Genomic DNA, 17,142 nt, shown 5'->3' on the forward strand with positions numbered 1-17,142 from the left:
ATTCACTGGCCTTGGTCGGCTACCAGGTCACTACCACATAGACATTGATCACAGTGTCACTCCAACGCAGAACACCAGGCGCAGAGTACCCATCCCGGTGTGGGCAGAGCTGAAACAAAAGCTAGACAGCATGACGGCCCAAGGCACCATTGCCCGGGTAACTGAGCCTACCAAGTGGATCCACAACATGGTAGTCGTCAGAAAGCCAAACAAAATCAGGGTATGCTTGGATCCACACGGCCTGAACAAGGCCATCAAGCGCAACCATTACCCCATTCCCACCGTAGACGAAGTAGCCCCGAGACTGAAGAACGCCAAGCTCTTCTCGGTGGTAGATGCCAAGGACGGTTTTCTTCAAGTCGTCCTTGATGAGCCCTCCAGTTATCTGACAACATTTTGGACGCCTTACGGGCGTTACCGCTGGTTGAGGATGCCCTTTGGTATCTCATCAGCACCGGAAGAATTCCAGCGCAGGCTCCATGAGTGCCTGGAAGGCCTGGAAAACATCGCAGTGATTGCAGATGACATCCTAGTCTACGGCTCAGGAGAAACGCAGGCTGAAGCAGAAGCCTCACACGACGCCACCACATTCACCGCTCTTCTCTCGAGATGCAGAGAGCGGAATCTGAAGCTGAACGCAGCCAAGCTACGGTACAAGCTACCCAGTGTCACATACATGGGCCACGTCTTCAGCTCAGATGGACTATCTCCAGACCTGGAGAAAATCAAGGCCATACTCGACATGCCTCACCCTACAGACGTCCAGGGAGTGCTGAGACTCATCGGAGTGGTGACCTATCTGGCTAAATTCTTGCCAGAACTGAGCACAGTATGCGAGCCACTCAGACGTCTCACCGACAAAGACGTCATATTTGACTGGTTGACACATCATGACGAGGCCCTGGACAAGATCAAGAAGCTCATCACTAAAGCACCAGTACTTAGCTACTATGATGTCAACCAAGACGTCGCGATCGAGTGTGATAGCTCCGAGGTTGGGCTAGGAGCCGTCATCACACAAAATGGCAGCCCAGTCGCGTACGCCTCACGAGCACTATCAGCCACAGAACGCAACTATGCTTAAGTAGAAAAAGAGTGTTTGGCAATCGTATTTGCCACACACCGCTTTGAGCAATACATCCTAGGCCGCGACAAAGTGCTCGTGCTCACCGACCACAAACCTCTGATGAACATCTTCAGAAAGCCAATCTTGGTGAGCCCCAAGCGTCTGCAACGTATGCGACTCCGCCTACAGAAGTACTCACTACACGTAGAGTACAAGCAGGGTTCGCGAATGTACTTGAGCGATACACTGTCGCGAGCATCGTTGCCAACACGACAAGTCACAGATCAGACACCAGACTATCTGATCTTCTCCGTCACTCAGGAGCAGAAGCTCAACATGGAGTTGGAGAACATCGAACCAACCATCTTCGTCACAGACGAGCGTCTGCAGAGAGTGAAAAAGGCAACGCTCGCTGACCAAACCCTACAAACGCTGATGCAGGTCATCCAAGCAGGCTGGCCAGGGGACAAGGCTCAAGTTCCCTTGTGTATCAGGGAATACTGGCCATACAGAGATGAGCTGTCAACACAAAACGGGCTCATCTTTCGCGGAACGCGTATTGTAATCCCAACAGCTCTCCATGCAGACATGACAGCAAGGGCACATGCATCTCACATGGGCGTGCAGTACACAACCAACACTGCACGAGACATAATGTACTGGCCACGTATGCACACAGAACTGGTGGAGGCAGTCCAACGCTGCGCAATCTGCCAGGAGTCACAACCAGCTCTCCCAAAGGAACCCCTTATGACGCACCCAGTACCCAAAACACCGTGGCAGTTAGTCGCGAGTGACTGTTTTGAGGTCAATGGACAAAACTACTGTGTACTAGTAGACCTCTACTCAGACTACATCGACGTGCGCGCCCTGGAAGACATGACTTCCAAGTCGCTAATCAAGGAACTGAAGCCAGTGTTTGCCACCCACGGCATTCCTCACACCTTGATCACAGACAACGGACCAAACTACGTGTCATGCGAGTTCACTCAGTTCGCGAATGACTGGGACTTTGAACACACTACCTCAAGCCCCTACCACTCCAAATCCAACGGAAAAGCAGAGTCCGCGGTCAAAATCGCCAAGGGACTTGTGACACATGCATGGTTGCGTCCTACAAAATCTGCCAACTCAGAACCCATAGTGGAGGGAAATTAAAGGGACAGTTCAGAATTATACCGCCTCCTGACTCTCTTCCTTCCTCATCCCAAATCCATCAGCACCCCTGCTTCCTGTAGTAGTCCTAGCCTCATCACCATCATTTACTACCCGTCAACTGTTCCCGCCGTAGCTCACCCCCCCTCCACACCAGGATGAACAACAATAGTCAAAATGACATTGTATGAGAGCAGAACAGAGTGTTTTGCGGGATCTCTCATTCAAACAGTGAGTATGTCTTTAAAGAAATTGCAATCTAGCACAGGCTTTTTTGATCACAGAATTTGCAATGTTCTCACCAGTTAGACTCTGATCGAGTGTTATGTGCCCAGATATTTAACTGAATTTGAAGGAGTAACAATCTTTCAATCTTTCGTTTAACTGTAGCCTACACTCCAACTTCACATTAGGCAAGGCAAAAGCAGCTCAGCCGCCAAAAAACTTTCCCAAAAAAACAAACAAACTTCCCCCCCCCCAATTTTTGTTGGGGCACTAATGGGCTTTCGTAAAGAAGCTACAAAGAACATGACTCAACATGGGGATGACTGCTGCAGGTAAGAAACAAATGCCTGCAAGTTCTTAAAATGATCAATTTTTGTCGCGTCATAACATTCCCGTATGCTACCGCACACTTTAATGCCACTTGCAAATCGTTAGAAAAACCTTCCATTTATGCTCTGACGAAGATTGGTCTTCCTGAACCTTTTGGAATTGTTGTTATTCATATAAATATCATTTCATAAAAATTCATTTCTCTGTCTACACGTTCATATAAAACTAACTGAATCTGGGCAAAGGAAGGTCCAGATTTTGATGCAAAAAAGACAGGCAAGCTTGGAATTTTTCGTTACATTCATCGATAAAGATGGCGCATGGTACAGATGGCTAGGAATCTACTGCGCATGTCTTCATTCGTTTGTTTACCAATGGCTACTCTAGTAATAAGTAGCTGTGGAGATTTCATTACTCCAGTTAGGCGATGTGCGGCATGGGAGTCTGTGCACAAAGGCACTTCTCGCAGTCGTAAATCTGCTCGTGCTGTGAAAAACCTCCACTGGGTTTGTGCATGGTCACATCATCATCATCATCAGTCGACTGCGCAGCAGACGGACACAAGGTTTCCCCATTCATCTCTGTTTTGTGCTAGTCTCCGGATCTCTAGTGGGGAGAGCAGAAAATCCTGTGTCAATAGTCTAGCAATGTACTCTGGGTAGAGTAGGCGCTGACGACCTCCTCTGCATTGGCCATGAGATGGGGAGTATAGAGCATAGATGTTAACTGGCTTGCCTATAGGCTTCCGTAGGATGTGACCAACCCATCTGAGTTGTCGTTTTTGGATGGCGTGTATTAATGGTTGTTGCTGGCTGATGTTGTACAGCATGGTATTAGTAACCTTGTCAAGACGTTTTATGCCGAGTATGATCCGGAGGCTGCTAATGTCTTAAGGGGATTTGGCGGGCCATTCGAACTCCTTCCTTTTTTATTGCTTCATGGCCCAATAGAACACTCCTCACCCCTGCTGCCTGATTGTCTGGGCAACATTCTGCAGAGTTCCGTTGAGGTGGCAACCGCAGTTCACTTTCCATTGACAGACCATACAAAGTAACAGGATAGTGTGACGGAATAGGAATTAAGTCACCAACTGTATGTTTTAAATACACTAGCACACTGTGAATCACCCACACTTTGCATATAAGGAATCCTTGTTTCTGATTGGTCAATTGAGTTTATGCACTGTTGTATGGCAAAGAGAAGTTGCACACTAGCTTATGGGGCTCAAAGTCTACAAAAGGAGTTGCAGGGCTAGGATTTAGTCACTTGATTGCTTGATTCTCCAATGATTAGAATAATTGCTAGGGTTCTTGATTGAGTGGAATGACATGACGGATGATGATGATGCATGACCACCGTACTTGATTACTGTTTCTGTTCACCAATTACTAGTCTGTCTTAGGGTATAGGGTCTACTTAGGACCAAGTCCAGGGCAAAGTCCCAAGGAAGATTAGTTGCTCCACCCACATTCCGACTCCGCCGACTCCGCCCACATTCCGACTCCGCCTATTCCGCCACATTCCTTCTCCACCCACATTCCGACTCCCCCTATTCCGCCCCATTCCTACTCCACCCACATTCCGACTCAACCCACTTCCTACGACTCCACATTCCGATTCCCGGTTCCCACTCCCATTCCACTGCCCTGACTACTACTGGCTGATCCGGTCAACCGAGAAGCGGGGATAGCCTGGTGCTGTGGCCCACCACTGCAGGGATAGGATACCATCGGGACGGCACGCTACCAACCAAACCAGCCTGACGCAGGAGAGCTGGCACGACAATTCACAATAGCTGTGGATAAGATACAAACAGCGTTGGCCAGCCACATTTATTGATATTATCCTTTCACTGCATTTTGGTTGATGCATCGTTTTCAAAACATGTGTAGCGGGCATGATTTGTCAATGCGTTCAAGCCGACACAATTGATTTTTACCGGTTACGCTTTATTTATATTTTGCTATAAACCAGTGGCTTTTATTCGTTTCTGGCTAAATTGAGAAAAAATTTCATACGCTGTATGCTAATATAAATATCCTCACATAGAGAATACCTATATTATAAAATGAAAACCCAGGGTTCTAATATCATATTAATAAACAAAATAATACAACTATACAGTGAATATAAAAGGGAAGACTTAAGGGGGCCTATCTTGATGAGTAGTTGCAGACTTGTCTTGACTTGACTTGACGCGACTTGACGCGACTTGGAGACTTGACGTGACTTGGAGACTTGACTTGGCTTGACTTGACGGATATAGTTGGGAGGGATTTGTTGACTTGATGCTAAATGAAACATGAAGACTTTTACTCTCAATGCTTGAGCAATGAGAATGAAGATGACTTGACGAAAGGGATCCAAAAGGACATATCTACCCCTTCTCCAACTTCTTCTTTCTTAAATAAAATTCCACCTTACTTAGACTCAAGTCGCCACAAGTCTTTTGTACAAAAATGGCAAACCTTTTTGTAAACTTTCAGATCAATCAAAGAAAATCAAAGAAAACTCAAAATAATTTTGGGAATCTATCAACAAGTAATTTGTTTTACTTTCAGAGATTACTTCTCAAATCAAGTAATGTGGAAATTAAATCATCAAACATCCAAAAGAAAATTGTGCTTGCTTCAAGAAATGACATAAACAAATGTCAACTGCATCATACACTTCTCACATTTTTGTCCAAATATATATCACCTAACAAACCTATTACAAAAGGAATTGCAAATTTAGCTGGTTGTATTACTAAGATGTGGCGATAAACTGTGCAACTTCAACAATCTATATAAATGCCATGATGACGTCATTGTGACATCAACAAAATATTTATCTATAACACAACAACTAAGTTTCTATTCGATATGCCATTTTTTTTCTTGAGAAATGCTTCGTTTTAACCACAATGACCTTGGCCCTTGGCCTATGGGGTCCAAAAGTAACAGAAATCAGGGGGATCCCTAGACTAACCCACCTACAGGTAATTAGATTTAAGTTGAAATAAAAAGTTTTTTTTTTAAGTTTTGTTGGGAAAACCCTTTCTATCGTTTTAACCATATTGCCTTGGTCTTTGTCTTATGGGGTACAAACTCACTGAGCTTCTATAAGGTACCACTAGCAAGCTATACCTTTCATGTTTCATGACATACATCAAATCCAACTTGAGTTTTTGCTGTAAAACCAAAAGTGTGGTACACACGTGCATGTATACATCCTGGCATATGCAAGCACAAGGCAGATACAGCAAGCTTCTTCGGCTTTGCTAGCAGGGCACACACAAATCAGACAAAAAAAGGCTTTTCTGCAACTATGTGGAAAAGCCAAAAAGACAGTAAAACCCACCTTGTGAAAGAAATGGTTTCTTTCTATAATTACATGTGAATATTAAACTCATCCCAATCAATGCAGCTTAAGTATTTGCTTCAATGGTATAGTTAATAAAATAATTGTTAAAAGAGTTCTTATTAATGATACGCACCGGAGCAAGGTCTTCATATTGAACAGGGAGTTCATTGATGACCATCAACACATCCAACCTTGTTTTAAGATGGGGAATCTCACAAAGCTGCAACATGAATTGGTCTGCATGTTCAAGCTCTGCCTGTCTGTCTTTGAATTTCCTGTAAGTTTCCATATCTTCCGCTGTTGGATAATACCTGTTACAATAGTAACAAGAAAAAGTAGTAACATGAAAAAAAGTAAAACTGCTGCAAACTGCTTACTGACTGGATGGACCTGAAATATATAAATCTTAAAATTAATGTGGCCTGACGTTGCGAACTTAGCAAGTTCTTCTTCAGAGGCTAAAACAGAAATGACAGAGGTACATACATTAACATGGGGGTGCACACAAACATGCAGGGCTGAAAGAAGAAACACAAAAGGAGGATTAGGTGGGAAAGGTGTGGAAAGATGCAGGGGAGGGTGGATGAGAGAACAAAGAAACAAAGGAAGATGGCAAACCACAAGAAAAAGTAGTGTTAAAAAAACCCACAAATGCCCCGCAACCATGACTATTCCCAGGACATGATACCTACTTACCTGTCATTGTCATTGTTTCTTTAGACTATATATGTACTGTATTGATGCCTATGACCCAAGAATAAAAAAAATGTTGTCGCTTTTCTGTTGAGAAGTCATGTACATAATTTTAAGCAAAATGACTGGATTTGGAGTTGCCTAATATTTTCAGTCTTAAGCAAGACATTTCTCAAAAGCGAATCCTTTGAGCATATTGCCTGGAAGAAGGCATACATGGAAATAAGAATTTTGGAATAATCAAAACCTGAAAAAAATATGGTTATATGAATAAGCTTGAGTTTTCATGATGACATCATCTCTTTTTTTTATTTTGTTTTTAATAAGGAGAACATTTTGGCCTACTGGGTCCTAAAGTGACTATCCTAAGAACAACCAATGGAGCTGTACATACACATACTACAGGGTAAGTCTCAAGTTGCTTTAGTAATACATGTTCATGTGTATGTTGAGAAAACTTTTTGTTGTTGTTTGAATCATAATAAACTTGACCTTGGGCCTAAGGGGTAAACAAATTACAGGTTTCTGGAAGATCCCCAGACTAACCAAAATACCAAGTTTTTAAGTTGATACATGATGACAAGTCTTGTTCGTGTTATATGGTGGGAAAACTAGGAATGAATGATTGGTTTATTAAGCCACAAAAATCGTGGCCCGAAGGCCAAATTGGATGTGGTATTGCAACATTTCAAATGAAAACATTGTCCCACTTCTGTTTATACTTTTTTAGGAAGACCTCCCATATGTTTTGTACACGAATCCAAATAGGGCCCTCTTGGGAATTGGAGACCCTATTGTCCTCTATTGTTCAACATCCCCTATTAAATGCAAAAACAAACTCATTCATTTTCTCTAAGGTTCAGCTACCTACATGTACATTGTATCAAGGTTCATTACACACATCCGACATGGGATATACCCGATGTTCCCCAAAATCCCCAGGGTTAGGTTTAGGTTTAGGGTCAGGGTTAGGGTTGGGGAACATAGGCATCCATGAGTTATCACTGTGAAACCAAAAACGGTCCTCTGTAGTAGGTTCGTGTGCTTAGTCTATGGAAGAGTGTTATATTAAAGGAACAAAGGGAAACACAAAGTACTGTCCTCGGGAGTATAGTAATTCAAGAGTGTATGCGTGTGTAAACACCAGCAATCGTGGACTAGGGACAAAAGGGTTAGGGCACAAACAAAGGGTCCACGATAGACCGAACGTCCATGATCTCAAATCATGCACAAAACCAATGAGAGCTGTTGCTAAAAAGTTAAAGTACAAACAAAGGAATGAGGATTAGGGGCAATAGGGGGTCCACGATTGCCGGTGTTTACACAGGTGTGTGGGTGAGTATGTCAACACCGGCAATCGTGGACGTAGGACAAAAGAATTGGGGCGCAAACAATACGTCCACGATTGACTGAACGTCCACGATCTCAAATCGTGTTCAAAACCAATGAGAGCTGTCGCTACAAACAAAGGAAAGAGGATTAGGGACAATGGGGCGTCCATGATTGCCGGCATTTACACACGTGTGTGGGTGTGTGTGTCCTGACAAATCTTGTCAGCGCGATAACTTGAGAAATACTTAACATATGAACTTCAAATTTGGTTTGTGGATTGTTCTTGGTAATCCTAAGAAGCCTATTGCATTTGGGGCTGAAAGGTCAAGGGTCAAGGTCACAGTGGCCAAAACAAAAGAAATTTTGTCAGCGCGATAACTTGAGAAATACTTTACATGTGAACTTCAAATTTGGTTTGTGAATTGTTCTTGGGGGCTGAAAGGTCAAGGGTCAGGGTCACAGTGGCTAAAACAATAGAAATCTTGTATTTATTATGAGATCATAGGAATTAATTTGTATAAAACCTACAGAAAACACTAATGATGTCAATGAACGTTCCATGTGACTCAAATACATGTAAGTTGATGTTCAAAGAGTGGTGTTATGTCATGGGAACAGTCACGATTGCGGGGCAATTGTGTTTGTAAACACACCTGACTTGTTTGGGTCTGTTGTGACACCTTTCTTGTATAGCAAGATTGTCACACCACGTGTAAGCCAGGAAGGGATCTTTTCGGGTCGGTTTATCACAATGTTCATTTCTCTTGCGAGATCTTCATGGGTTGATGTTAGGGATCTGATCATGGCCAGGGCTCCACGATTACAGGTAAATCACACACTTGGGTGAGTTTGGACCCCATAAGACAAGACAACACAGGGTTGCACACAACGACACAAGACAACAACCGAAACAAGCAATAAATAAAAACCAACAAAATATATATATACAAAACAATACTTAAATACAGTACATGAAAACATTATTAGAGCTGAAAATGTAAAAAGACAGGATAAAAACAGTATAAAAATGGACAAAAAAAGCTGACAATCTAAGACAATGATAGCAATACAAAACAAAACAAGAATACAAACAAAAATTAAAAAAAACCTGTTATTATGAATTACGGCAATTATGGAAAATGTATGGAATTGACATGAAATTGTACAATGAGTGTAAATTAGGAGTTGACCAAGGTTGGAGGAAACATGGAAGTCGAAAACACCACTAGGAGATAATTGATGGGAAAAACACACTGTTTCTTAAGAGTTCTAAGAAAACCTTGAACAGGATCTAAAACCACTGAATTGCACAAATGTGGAGGGAGATTAGACAAAAGACGAGAAAACTTATGTAGACAAGATAAATGCAATGCCAGAGTTCTGGCTAGTATGTGAGAGTATCAGTGATGAACATTAATAGTAAACACACATATCGCAATTAACTAAACCAACCAAACAAACACTTACAGGCCCTTGCACGTCCCCCTGTTATCGTTCAGCGTTGTGGCATATCCTTGAGAAATAAGCCAACTTCATTGTGTTTGATAGATAATGGAATAATAAGTCAAAATGTTCGTGTCTGCAGCTCTAAACCACAATTCAAATTTGGCGCTTTTTACCGTTCAGAGCGGCTTCGCGTGTATGACGTATCCGTCCCATGAACCTTTGTATAATGATGTATATGTGATTTGAGCCAATCAGCGTGCAGTATGTGGGAGACGCCTTCTTCAGACATATAAGATGGCTGCCGGCTGCGCCCATGATTTCATGGGTGCGTGATATATTGCTACGGACAACTCGACCAACCTCCCATGGATATCATAGGAATTGTTATGCTCGATTTACAAACAAAGCAATGATTGCGAGGACAAAGAAACGACATGAAAAAAGGCAAAATGTTGAATCCGCTCTCGGCAGACCCGAGACCAATGTGTGCCTCGACATTCCACCACCAACAACTGCGCCCAAACACAGACATTTACAGTGAGAAGCTGGGTTTGGAAGCTCATCAGCTGGAGCTGGAACAAGTCATGACAGTAGAACATACACTACCTGAGTCTTGCATATTTGCAAGAGCAAGACCCACCACGTAACTCATGGAGGAAACGAGTGGTTGATAATCTCTGCCTAGCAGAGACTATATATTGATGGTGGTGAGTAAAGTGCACTTGGTTAATTTGTAATTGTGTAATGTTTTTGCAAATCATTAAGGATAAGTGGTAACATATATACTGGTTTTCTAACCTACGTTACCCACACAAAATGATAAAATGAAAAGAGAATAGGGAAGCAAGTCACATAAACCGAGTCAATCCATTTATTTAATTCAAACTTCAAAGTAGAGAGAGACTCCTCTCATCATCATCATCATCATCAGCGTTTAGAGTCCATTTGTCCCACTTTGTGGGGTTGGACATTTCATTGCCTTAATGGCTGCTCTCCAAGCTTTCCTGTCTGTGGGGTCCATGTGAGCGATACCAGATGTTTTGGCATCTTCTTCTACAGTTTCCCTCCAGGTTTTTCTGGGTCTCCCACGAGGCCTTCTTCCGGTGACTCAAAAATTTAAAGCTCTCTGGAGCCAGTGTGTTGCCTCTCTCCTAGCCACATGTCCATACCATCTAAGCCTGTTAATCCTCATAACCTCTGCTACCCCCATCAGGCCCACTGACTGAAGGAGTACTTCATTCCTCGTTCTTTCATGTAGTGATGTTCTGCACATCCACCTCACCATCCTCATCTCAACCTTTTCCAAGCGCTGTACACCAGACGATTTCATTGCCCATGTTTCGCTCCCGTATGTCATGCATTTTCTTACACATGCATCATACACCTTCCCTTTCACTCTTAGAGGGGTCACCCTTGAGGTGAGGAAGGGAGAGAGTTCGCGGAACTTTTTCCAAGCACTTTGGATCCTTGCAGTCACAGCTGCTGTCTCGCCTCTTCTGGCAGCTAACATGTCTCCCGGGTAGCAGAACTTCTCCACATTTTCATACATCTCTCCATGGAGATCCAGACCTGTCAGAGTCCCACTGGTACCTTTCTGTGAGATTAAACCTAAGCATCTCTTGCAGATGAATGTCTTACTTGCTGCTTGCAGGCTACCGGAGATTCCACTGCATCTGCGATGGACCCAGCTCCTGCAGTTGGTGCATCTGATTGAGTTTGCTCCAACACCTGTATAGCAAACTCCACAGGGGTATTCTCCTGTTTTCTCTGTCTCACCTGCATCTGCAGAAGACACCATGACCTTGGACTTTCCAGCGTTCACTTTCAGACCCTTTCCTTCTATGGCAGCTTGCCATGAAGACATTCTAGCTACCAGTTCTTGTTCACTCTCAGCCATCAGCACCAGGTCATCTGCATAGAGCAGTTCTCACGGAAAGCCTTCCCTAACATCTTTTGAGATGACATCCATTACGATGATGAAGAGGAGAGGACTGAGCACTGAACCTTGATGAACTCCCACTTTAACATCAAAGCTTTTGCTGTCACCACACGATGTTTGGATGTGGGTCTTTGCTTCCGCAAATAGTGCCATGACTGCTTGTACTAGCCACTCCTCGACACCTACCATCCTCAGTGCCCATCTGACAACCTCCCTTGGTACATGATCAAAGGCCTTCTCGAGGTCAACAAATGCAAAGTACAGCTGCCGCTTCTTTGCAAGAAACTTTTCTTGCATCTGACGTACGGTGAATATGGCATCGATAGTTCCCTTTCCTGGCATAAAGCCAAACTGCATTTCATCAACTGCGACCTGCTCTCTGACTCTCTTTTCAAGTACTCTCTCATAGATCTTCATGGCGTGCTCGAGAAGCTTGATGGCACGGTAGGATCCACAGGCCAGTGGGTCTCCTTTTCCTTTATAGAGTGGGACTACTGCACTCAGATTCCAGTCAGGTGGAATTTGACCTTCTGTATTTTAATTATAAATTTATAAGAATTTACTGATTTTACAAGATTTATGCCGTACTGCTTTAAGTACTAAAGGGATTTGCATATGGCAACATGCAAAATAAATGGTTCTTTCCATGAACAGCAACAATCACCAATTCTTTGTAATATTGCAGATTTTATGTCTGATAAATGTTCATTTTTTCACTAGGTGGGTATTCTGCACCTTTAAAGAGTGGAACTGCTTCGGAATTTGTCCTTTTAGCACAATGATAGAAACGCACCCAAAAAATATGCAAGACAAAGTGGCCGTCATTAATGCTATTTTATTGTCACCATTTAGTATAATGTCATCTGAATCCTCCAATTTCAATACAATTTTGCATACCCCCTAGGGAGTTAGGGTTAAGGACCTCTTTTGAAATGTCTGATAACCTTACATAATTATTGATCTTCCAGTGTTCAATGCCAATTACCTCTTTAACTGCAGGGATTTGGACAAGCTAACACCAAAATAAATAACATGTACTTCCACTTCTGTTTTTTTTATTATTAATGTTGCAATAATAACAGCACCACGTTGACGTTTAAATAACTGTACAAGAAAACAAATAAAAGAAATTAAGGATATAGTATGCACCTTTAAATGTGAGAATTGATTTTTGAAACGATGTTACTTTAAGTTTAATGTAAACATTTATTATGTTCATGTTAAAACCTCTGGGAGTTCAATTTTTCCCGGAGCTATTAATTCATGCATTTTTGGAATTACAGATAAACCGGTAGGAATGCACCTTAAATGGTGCGTTAACTCCAAAACTGCAGGGATTTGGACATGCAAACATAAAAATTCGGATTCTCCACCCTAAAAACCATAATAATCAAAGTTTGCTTAGTTCTTTCTCAGCAATATGCCACAAAAATGTTTTTCTGAGGCACTTTCAGGGGCACGTGCAACGGCCTATTAGAAACAAAAGAAAGCACAGCAAAATTACGATGGAGAGATAAGGAGGACCAATTCAGGGTAGCAAATCTGTCTACATAAGTTATAACTCCTCGTTTTTGACAGAGGATGAAACGAGTGACACGTTCTTGAATCCTTTCACACACAAGTACCACATCATGGAACAAGGACGATCCTTACTGTTGAAAAGTAAATCCCCTTCACCATGGGCAAATGGGTTTTTTTGGAGCCCCTGCGTGAATAGGACAATAATGAATGTCACGTGATGTGAGTTCCACCAATTAAATGATAAGGATCTGTCGTCGTCATCGGCATCCTTCGATCTCGTGAGATCATGGATCTGCGCCTGGAAGGTAGAGACTACATCATCAGCTTGTGCTGGAACATCACCTGCTGTGGCTATAAAGGCCGATACGGGAGTGACAGTCTAAAGTGGCCTGATATGCTGCCAATTGCTGCCCGATACGCAAACAAAATTGCCGATCACAGTTTTCAGCCCCATACGGAATTGCTTTGCAGCAAAGGTAGACTGGTTCCTGCTTCCTGTTATGATGGGGGACTGGAACCATCTATGGCCTACATAGCGTAAGAGACTACCATTGGCATTCTCTTTATCCCCACCATGACGACCAATTTACCCGTTTCCAAGCACCAAAATCCCTTCCAACACGGGCATTGAAGTCCCCCATGAGGACGATTTTGTCATTCTAAGGGGTCAACTTGATGATGTTGTTGAGATCGTCATAGAAGAGTTCCTTGGTCTTGTCTAAAGAAGGCAAGGTTGGTGCATACGCACTGGTGAGTGTGACATACTGGTTGTTAACCAGGTCAAGACGTACTGTCATGAGTCTGGCATTGATATCCTTGGGCTGAGATGTAAGTTTTGGCACAAGCAAGGATCTTATTGCAAGGCAAGCCCCACTTGTCTGTGTTGTTGTTCTGTTTGTCCAATCCAGAAGAAAGTATACCCTGCCCCAACTTCCTCAAGTTGAGATTCACCAGCTAGTCGGGTCTCACTGAGGAGTGCAATGTCGATCTTGTGACGAGCCAGTTCCCTGGCGATAATGGCTGTTCGGAGCTCATGTCTTGAGCTGTGATAAAGAAGCGTGTGAACATTCCATGAAGCAAATGTCAAGTTAACTTTAATTCTGTTTTGTCTATTTCAACCGCAGAAGTGGATACCCATCCGACCGCGGTATGCCGGCAGGGTAGGTAGGAGCAAGCGATGTTTAGGGATCCTTTTCTCTCCCCCCTCTCTATTTGGAGAGAGCAGTGCTAATCCTAAAGAGGCCTGCTCTGTCACCCAGGCAGGACACGGACGTCGATGTTGCTCCGGTCAGCGACAAACGGCCATCACACCCAGGCCACCTCCGTGCAGGTTTAATAATAATAATAATAGTGGATATTTATAAAGCGCACGTATCCACCAGGACTGGTGCTCAAGGCGCTACATCATTATTACCCCTGCTCATTGGGCACATGAAACATTCCAAATACCATCTCAGCTCCCTGGGGAGTATACAGCTCGATGCAGCCTGTTAGGCGCAAGGAAGCTAATTCAATCACAATAACCATCTCTGCCCTCACAGGTACCCATTTACTCCTGGGTGGAGAGAAGCAATGAGTGACTAAGTGCCTTGCCCAAGGGCACACGTACCATGACCCCGCCAGGACTCGAACCCACAACCTGCAGCTTTACCCACAGACCACGAATCAGTGCCCTTAACCACGAGGCCACAGTACTCCACAGGTTTGAGGCTAAGGACTGCCAATGATATTGTAACAAGTCCTCGCGGTCTAAGGGCTTTTTTCTTTAGGACGATTAGGCTAAAATTAACATAAGTAGAAACAAGACAAACAGCACGATACAACGAATAAAATAAATGTGACACGGACACAAGGATGAACTTCTCTCTTTCTGTCTCTTCTATTCTCTTCCATGTTCCGCTAAATTAAGCACTCACATTATATAATCGTTTTATCTAAGAAGGGTTGTTTCTGTGGTGTTTTCGTACGTCTTTCTTCAACCAGCTTCAGATCAGAACTGCCTAAAAGAGCGCGAACGCAATTTCTGCTTTATTTTGGCCCATCGTACGACTATGATACGCGCGCGTGCACTGTCATGCCTGGATCCCCAGGTACTGAGATAGCGCGCGCGCTGCAAGTGGCTTCACCCACCATGCGGCCGTGCGCCACTACACAACCCCCTCCTTTAAGAAGGATGTGTCCTCACATCGTCAATTTAACTTAATTCTTTGAGAAACAAACAGTAACAATTGCAGTATAACACTTGTTCTTGAAACAAAACTTAACAATTTTGATAACGCAGTTTCTTTCAAACTTATTCAAACCTTAACAGTTTAAAAAAAAGAAGATTTTTTTAACACTTACAAAACACAAATCGTATGACTTATATATAACATTATTAACAAGTCTTCGTACACGAACTTTTCAAGCATCTAAATACACCGGATGCATCCTTAAGATAAAACAATAACTTTGCCAAAATTCAGTTCACTTATTAGTCATCAAATTTAAAACTTTAACAAACATGACCAACTTTAGTTAACCTAACTACACGATCAAACGCGAACGTTAGTCTCCTACGCGACCGATCTTGAATCCTTGGAGCTTTTCTTGACGACTCATCCATCACCATCCAGTCAGAGAATCCCTTGTTTTTGTATGCTCATCAACACATTGTCCTCATCGTCTCTCCGCCGCCGTAATCCATGCCTTCTCCTTCGACTAGCTCACACAGGTTAGACCAACAGTTAACTACTGTTAAGGCTTTCCAGTGACCAGGACGACGTGGGGGGGGGGTCTAAAGTGGACATCACTACGAGCATATAGACGGCCAAAGGTCGAAACTGAAGACCATGGAATAAAACATCGTTGTCACCGTTGTTGCGTCTTATCTGAGACAATAAAGACGAAATCTTTGTCCGCTCCTTCAAAACAGCTCCCGGCAGTTTCCAATATCAAATAGAAACAACAAACGTAGACTAATTCTTATGACTTTATAACAATGCTTCTTGCATTTTAACAAAGCTATATAGCTTTTCCGCAAACACTGCCTGACGTTTCCATTGAGTAAAAACTGACAGCAAACAATCATTGATTGGGGGGTTGTGCAGGACCGAGTGGCATCTTCCGCCAAAGACTAAAACTGCTGCTGTCTAACTTCTAAAGGGTGACACATTACCGCTTGTACCAATTCTCGACGGCCGCATACCATGTAGGATTGGTGGGTTCGATTTACCCATGCACACAACTACATAACCGTTATCCAGGCTTTCCAAAACGTGATGAGCATGCCCAATGAGGAATCAAAACTGCTTCCATACAGTCCCGACAGCCAATTCCGTCGTTTTGCTGCCCCTCCGCGTTCATAGAGACAACACAATTCCCCTCCCTTGACAATCATGAGACAATTTTCGTGTCACATACCACTTGTCACAACTCAGCCTAGTCCCAGTACCACATCCTTGTTACACCATGCAAAGCATTCAGTCCAGAGCTTCATTCAGCTCAATTTATTTTACGGTCAACCAGCTGTTGTCCGTTGCCCACTTTCTGCATACAGTGCCCACGCCATTGTCATACTACACGTTGTATGACATCAACACTGTTTCCCTGTAACAACCAATCGTCAACTGCAACCATGCTGCAACTGTGTACACCTCTAAATTTATTACTGCGTCCACACACAATACTCTATCCTTCTATACAATATCCTTCACCTGTCCCCATCGCCACTCTCCTGTCTCCGGAAGACTTTAACTGGGACAGCAAGTCTAAATGTCACACAATATACCTGCACTCGGGTTGTATTATAGGAATATGACTTGAGCAGGGTCATATTCACTCTCTTTTTCCATTACCAGCCAGTCGTCCACAGGTAAGCAACCCAAAACGTGTGAACAACGAGTATGGGTGCAGTAGTTGGCCAAAAGTCATTGCAATGAAGCATGACGAATTGCCCTCTTGACCACAATGGCCGCAGCTGCTACAAAGCTGTGCTGCAATGCCAATCCCAGGATGCGCCATCATGGACTTCAGTGTTTCTGTCGGGGACCCCTCCCTTAGCCTTTTACTAAATAGCCTATCCCACAAGGCAGCAGGGTGACCCATTTGT

At 43.3% G+C, this 17,142-nt stretch overlaps 1 protein-coding gene across 2 annotated transcripts in view; it reads right to left on the reverse strand.

Moving 5' to 3' along the window:
- Positions 1 to 17,142, reverse strand: part of LOC119739268 (protein diaphanous homolog 3-like) — a 124,407-nt gene that overhangs the window by 72,623 nt on the left and 34,642 nt on the right. For both annotated transcript variants that reach the window (XM_038214129.1, XM_038214130.1), the window contains exon 3: positions 6,255 to 6,432. In XM_038214129.1, coding sequence (XP_038070057.1) covers positions 6,255 to 6,432 — 178 coding nt within the window. The remainder of the gene's footprint in view (positions 1 to 6,254; positions 6,433 to 17,142) is intronic.

This window comes from Patiria miniata, unplaced genomic scaffold (assembly GCF_015706575.1).
Source record: "Patiria miniata isolate m_02_andy unplaced genomic scaffold, ASM1570657v1 HiC_scaffold_30, whole genome shotgun sequence".
Classification (NCBI taxonomy): domain Eukaryota; kingdom Metazoa; phylum Echinodermata; class Asteroidea; order Valvatida; family Asterinidae; genus Patiria; species Patiria miniata.